We start from the raw sequence: 6,463 nt of genomic DNA, 5'->3' as shown, positions 1-6,463 counted from the left end.
GGCAGCCCCTATGCCACCTTAAGTCACACAGTGTGCTAAGAATTTAGCCATGTTTCAGGCTACTATTGATTTTCTAATCAGCTTGAAGAAGAATATATTTACCATGAAAATTCTGTCAGTGTACAGGAGATAGACTATACTAGCTCTAAGATCCACAACAATTTTATAAATAAACACACTCACCAGTATATTATGTGCACTTCTACATTTTTACTGTTTAAAAAAAATGAATCAGTATATTGTCCTCAGTTTTAAACTTTTATACAAATTTTTTAAAAATATTTTCCTCACTTTAGTTTAAAAATTGTTTGTTTATTAACAGAGAGGTGAAAAGTCACATACTATAATAAGAAGGGACAGTATAATGGTGTATGATGTTTCAGTGCACTTTGGTGCCACCATTTTGTTGTACCTATAAGAATGCAGGAAATAGTGGATAATGCTGCTTCACTGATTTTGAACCTGCATATTGTGGACTCAATATGCTGAATTTATTATTACATTTTCAATGGATGAAAATGGGCATTTGTTCCCTCTAAGAAACGCCATTGTTGTATGTCGCATTACAAATGTGCATTCAACAAAACTCATCTCTCTTTTTCTCTAGAATCCTTCACACAATAAAATGCTAGAACATTTTTCTTTGAGAGAAATAGTGTATCATTCATACAGACATTTATTCTTTCCTTTTTTAATTATAAAGAGAAATCGGGTCTTTTACTGAGCTATTGCCTACCTAATACTTAAAAAAAAATAGACTTCAAAGAATAGCGAAAGGAAATCATTTTTTTGATAGAATATAGTGAAAGAAACTTTTCTCTGCATTTAGACACACAAAACCAGAATTAACACAAATAAATGGAAGAAGAAACAACATGAAACTGGAAAGTTAAATTTGCATATTTCCAACTTGTCCTGGTGTGGTTACACTTTGGATTCCCAGTTCCAACTTGATTAGTATGTGGGAAGTGCCCATATGGCATACTGTGTCTTTTAGAATTGAATCTAATAAGCCATTGTGGTGGCAGCATGCTAACTAAGCATTAAGCATCCCAGTCTAGTCCTGCTCCATAGGATTACTAATGCACCTCTGATTGATAAATGTTTATATAGACTAATGTGGCTCCTACACCAACTGTCTCCTTGATACAGAAAATGCATATAGATGGACAGAAGCAAACCATAAGAGCACACTAAAGCGATAAGGAAGGGCAGGTTCATGAATGAGAAAGGGCCTCATCTGAACTCCAAATGGAAGCATCCCCATTCCATACATTTTGGAGTAGGCCTGTAAAAGGAGGAGAGAGGTAGAGGGAATCTATTTTAAAAGGGATTTAAGGGTAGCCAGAAGAGGTGGGGCTAGCAAAGGGGAAGCATTAAAACTAGACTAGTTATCACTGCCATCAAATTATGCTTAATAATTATGAACCGAGAAATATGGGAGAAACTCAGCCCTGCAAAAGGAGAGGAACAGTGTGGGACTGTCTGCCTCAGCTTGAAGGCTGCATGATCGGAGAGGATCCAGTGTTACCAAAAAAGAAGGAATTTGTCCCTTAGAAATGAACAAGCATTTTACAACAAGAAGTAGAAAAGAGACTATTAAATTCTAAAAATAAAAGGCAATAATTTAAGAAGGAAAACCAACTTTTAAAAGGCCACATTTTTAAAAAGGCTTTAATTTGATCTCTACATTTGCATATCCACAGTTTTTTAAAGCAACTGTGGACATGCAAAACCTTGCCCATATTACCCAAGATTTTTGTATGTGGGCAACTGGGGAGAGAGTTGAAAAAGTGTTCAGTGCTGCTCTAACTCTATCCCCACTAAATCAATTAGCATTGGCTTTAACAGGAGAAAAGTTAGGGCAGCTCTGACTGCTTTTGGAACTCTAGTTTCTGAGTTTCAAAACAACAAACATAAATGCTATTTGCTTGCTTAAAATCAAACTCGAGGGACAGAAAGTTTTATTCTCGAAAAAGAACGTCTAACAATTTGTGTGTGTAAAATTATGACTCAGTCTTGAAGGCCACACTTTCAAACTTCTACACTAGTGATTGTATATTTGGCTCAAACAGTAATTTACAGTTAAGCAGTATTTACCCAATAAGAAGTACCATATTTACTCAAATGTAAAATGAGGATTTCCCTCCAATCAGCACAGAAAAAAAATCCCCTTTTTATGTTTGCATACAAAAATTATCATCAAATGCACTGTCTATCACTAAACTGATGCCAGAAGCAAAATATGCTCAGTAATGGCAACCAGCTATGAAGCTGATTCAACGCAGATGAAACTGAGCGTATCTGTAAAACATATGGCCCATATTGAGCAAATATATAGATGAGAACCTACCACAAGACTAGATTAGTGCAGTCCACCTGAATAAGATATAATGTCCATTGTGATCAGTCCCTATCAGCACCAACTCTTTTTAAGCACATGATGAACTACTACATCAATTATATTTAGACTTCCTCTTCATTCCCACAGCTAAGCAGTGCCATTCTTCCGCATTTCCAATAATTCCTGTTTCTTCACCAGCCTTAAATGTTTGGCAAACATCACCAAATATCTGTGTAGATGAGAAGCTCTGTTGCCCGTCTCTTGGCCAGTCAGTGACAGGTGCCCTGCACATCATCTGCATATACATTTTGGAGGGACCCAGGACTCAGGACAAGAAAACTTGGTTCCAGAGACAATTGTGGGGCTAATTAGAACATTTATCTTTTGCAAGAAGAGGGGAAGTATCTGGAGTACATATACTGAGCAGTGCTGGGCTGTAGAGTCACCATGGCTTGAAACACTGTCGACTCTGCTGAGGCCCAACCCAATGAACTAAGTAATAAATAATGAGCATTTTGGCTTTGGTTTAGTATCATGAATAGTTTGTGTGTAAGTAGGTGCAAAAGTTCTGCTCAAAAGTGTGTTTATGGAGTAACTTTGCTGAAACTTGCAGCAGTTAGCAAAAAAGATAAAATGCATCAATTTTTGAGGAAGTAGGGACCCATAGTAATGCAAACCACTACAACTATACTTATTTCAAAGTCAATAAGTTTTGGTCCCTTACATTTTAAGGTACTTTCTGCTTGTTTTCAGCAGTTTCTGCCCCTTCTTCCCCTTCTTCCCATGTGCATCAGGCATGTGGTCAGGGAGGGAACAGAGCCCAAGCAGTGTCTGACAGAAAGGAGGGTGAAGGAGCTACAGGAATAAACAATTGGGGAGGAGGGGCACAGAGGGCAAGGGGACTGCCTGACACCCCCACCCCGCCGCCCCAGCCACTATTTTCCCTACGGGGGGGAGGAGGGTATGGTACAAATTCAAGACTAACTTTCAATAATTAGATTATATACCTGGACAATTATAGCAAATATGTACATTTTCCATACATAGAATCTAATTATTGGGGAGGGGGCATCTGAAATCCAGAGCCATCTTAGATTTGAGTAAATACGGTAAAATAGGTGCTGTTAATGGGTGCAGTTAGCTTATTAGCAAGTGTACTAGTTTTCAAATATCTCATCTTGCCAGTATCAAAAAAAGAAATGTCTTTTCTTTGCTGTATGGAAATTAAGCTTGAGATTTGGGGAGGATTACACATTATGTTTTCAGAGTATACCCTTTGTAGTGAATGGAAACAATTACACATAAGCAGCATTGTTACATTTCTTATTTCCAATATTTGCCAAGTCACGCACAAAATCTGCTTGCACAACTTTTGCTGCTCTTATTAATTATAAACCAAACATGAATAATATTTTGCTCTTATTTTTAAATGAACAGCATGAACTTGAGCAGGCATAATTCTGCAACAATGCATAGAGGTGTTAGGTTATAACCTGCTGCCACCACTAAACCATGCGTGGAAATATATTACAAAAAGAGATTGTATAACATACCAGTGCACTCAGTGCACCCTTCCACATAGGCCCCAATAGACTTGCAAACTTTAAAACTCAGTCCAGTAGCTGAAGACTTTAGTCATATCAGGGAGAATTGAATAAAGGGGGCAAAATTGACAAAATTACCCCACTCTCCACATCCAGATTAAATACTGATCAGATAATAACTACAGAGGTCTCCTCATAGGAAAAACAGTAACAGTTTTGTTCAGTTTTGAGCACTTGTAGATGTTGACATTAGCCAACACTGGTTGAAAGGGTATTTTTGATATCAGAAATTCACTAGGCATCACTATTGAGAAATATAGAATACTTTCTTGACTAAAGCAAAACATTGTAATCCAACTTTTTACCTTGAATAAAAGTCCTGAATTATAGATTTTAGAGAGAAGGACGGGGCCAATCACTTCATAACAATTTTCCCATTTAAAAACCATATTCAGTATGCACGTTAAACTTCAATTGTAGAAGGTCACATCAGAACAGTCGGAAACTATCAACAATGAAATTGGTTACAATATCTAATTCACTGTTACATAAAATGCATTTACGGTATAATAGCTAAGGAATGCATGTAATTTAAAGAGGCCTCCTATAGCAATCACTGAGACTGAACATATGCAGTATAATAGGTCTCAAATCCATTGCATTTACTTTGAGTGCAAGAGCTTTTTTGTCCATTGAGAGCCCCTGGCTTAGCAAGAAAGTCAGACTGTGACATTATTATATTAAATTAAATCATAAGTGCCAATCAGAAGAAGTATTCCTTTTGATTTTCGTTGACTGTATTTTGCATGCTGAGCTCACTTTTCAGGGCAGACTCGGCACTGTCCTCATTTTCTGATCCTTTTGCCTCATTTTTCTTATATATGCTTTTTTTTTTATAAATGCGTGTGGCTATGGCAGCAATACAAAGCAGGATGAATATCACAACTGCTATCACACCTAGAAAGGAGAGAAGAGGAGAGGAAAGTGATCAGACAAACTAAGCAAACAATAACCTGACTGTCAGGGTTTGCCTATGCTAGGATGCTCTAGGAAGTTAATTCAAATTAAATTTCGAAGTGGATTAGGAGGACTGCAACAAAGTTTTTTGTAGAAATGCTTATTTGGGATTAATTTGGATAGCTAGATTCACTTGAGAATTGCACTGTACCCAAATTTACTTGTGAATTAAGATAATCTGAATTAAGAACACTTTAATTCTCAATAAGAGAGTATACCAGAGGTTTAATGCACACAATCCATACAGACACTGTGGAGCATTCAGGGTCAAACTAACATATTGTATCTTCTGGTAAAACATTTTTTTCTTATTGCCTGTCATCAGCCATAGTGTAGCACTATGGTGTACTATTAGACAATTGTTATGAAATTCAAGATATGGTTGAAAAACTGAACACACCTACATTCTGTGGGCCCCAAAATAAGGTGCATGTCTGACACTTTCACTTCCAAAGCTAGGTTTGTGGTACTGTGCTTCATTGGGCAGGTGAGTGTATATTATTTCCCTGCATATATAGGGCTGTGTGCGCTACACAGGTTGTACTGGCTATTCCTCTCCTTCAAAATAAATTAGAAATAATCACTTGACAGATTGACACCACAATGAAAAAGATAACAAAACACTAATAGTGCAGTCCCAACTGACTGGATAGAAAAGAAAGGGAATGCAACATATATCTTTTAATGTGTACTTCATAACTTTGGGAAATACTTAGATACCTTGGTGACAACTGCCATATAAGAGGCTAGATCAATAGGTAGTGTATAAAAGCCTAGATTGGACAGAAAGGCTTAGAGAAGCTACTACTGAAGAATTAATGTACTGATACTGTAATTGATTTGGGCAAGAAATGGAAAATACTGACAGTTCCATGTTGACAGATATTTTAAGTCAAAATAGGATACTTATTTTCAAAAAATTTCAAAGATTTGTCAGTTTGTTATGAACTCCTTCAAGCAGCCATCTTGAAAAATACTGATTTTATATTAAAGAACAAGAACATCCTTGTGTGATTTTTCTCTGAATGAAGTAAGGGCCTTTTCCCACCTTCATTTGCAATAGTTGCAAATCATTAAAATGCTGTGATGTATTGAAGTTAGCATGTATTAGGAGGATGTCACATTGTGTATTAGGAGATAACCCTTGCCTGAAAGGGAACAACTTTGCAACATCACAAGGGCACTTAATTCATGCTAAATTGCTTGAAAATGCATCTGCTTGCATTTTAACTACACTTAGTAAATGTTAAGTTGAATGTGCAACACCACCCTAACGCTGCAAGCCACTCTGAGCATTTTCTGGGAAGGGTAGCTATTAATGTTATTAATGTTTTTACTAGGTCTTGTTTTAAACAAGATATTTAAACATAGGCTTAAAACCATAAAACATTGTGTGTACATAAACCTAAATGTGCTTAGTCACAGTATCCAGGGATGTTTAGTTAACTTTTTAAAATAAAGGGAACTGTAGTAGCTAATAAAATATCTCCTGTGTTTTTAGTATACCAAGAAAATACATGGCAAACAAATTATCTAGAACATAAAATAATTATTCTTC

At 36.5% G+C, this 6,463-nt stretch overlaps 1 protein-coding gene across 1 annotated transcript in view; it reads right to left on the bottom strand.

The window, feature by feature from the left end:
• Positions 1 to 200: 200 nt before the first annotated feature.
• The window catches only part of LOC102383157 (contactin-associated protein-like 4), an 80,446-nt gene continuing 74,183 nt past the window's right edge, over positions 201 to 6,463 (bottom strand). The window contains exon 13 of the mRNA XM_025191763.1: positions 201 to 4,845. Coding sequence (XP_025047548.1) covers positions 4,652 to 4,845 — 194 coding nt within the window. The 3' untranslated portion in view covers positions 201 to 4,651. The remainder of the gene's footprint in view (positions 4,846 to 6,463) is intronic.

Source organism: Alligator sinensis, unplaced genomic scaffold (genome assembly GCF_000455745.1).
Source record: "Alligator sinensis unplaced genomic scaffold, ASM45574v1 scaffold793_1, whole genome shotgun sequence".
In the NCBI taxonomy this organism is placed as follows: Eukaryota; Metazoa; Chordata; order Crocodylia; family Alligatoridae; genus Alligator; species Alligator sinensis.
This window is presented reverse-complemented; position numbering and strand designations above follow the sequence as displayed.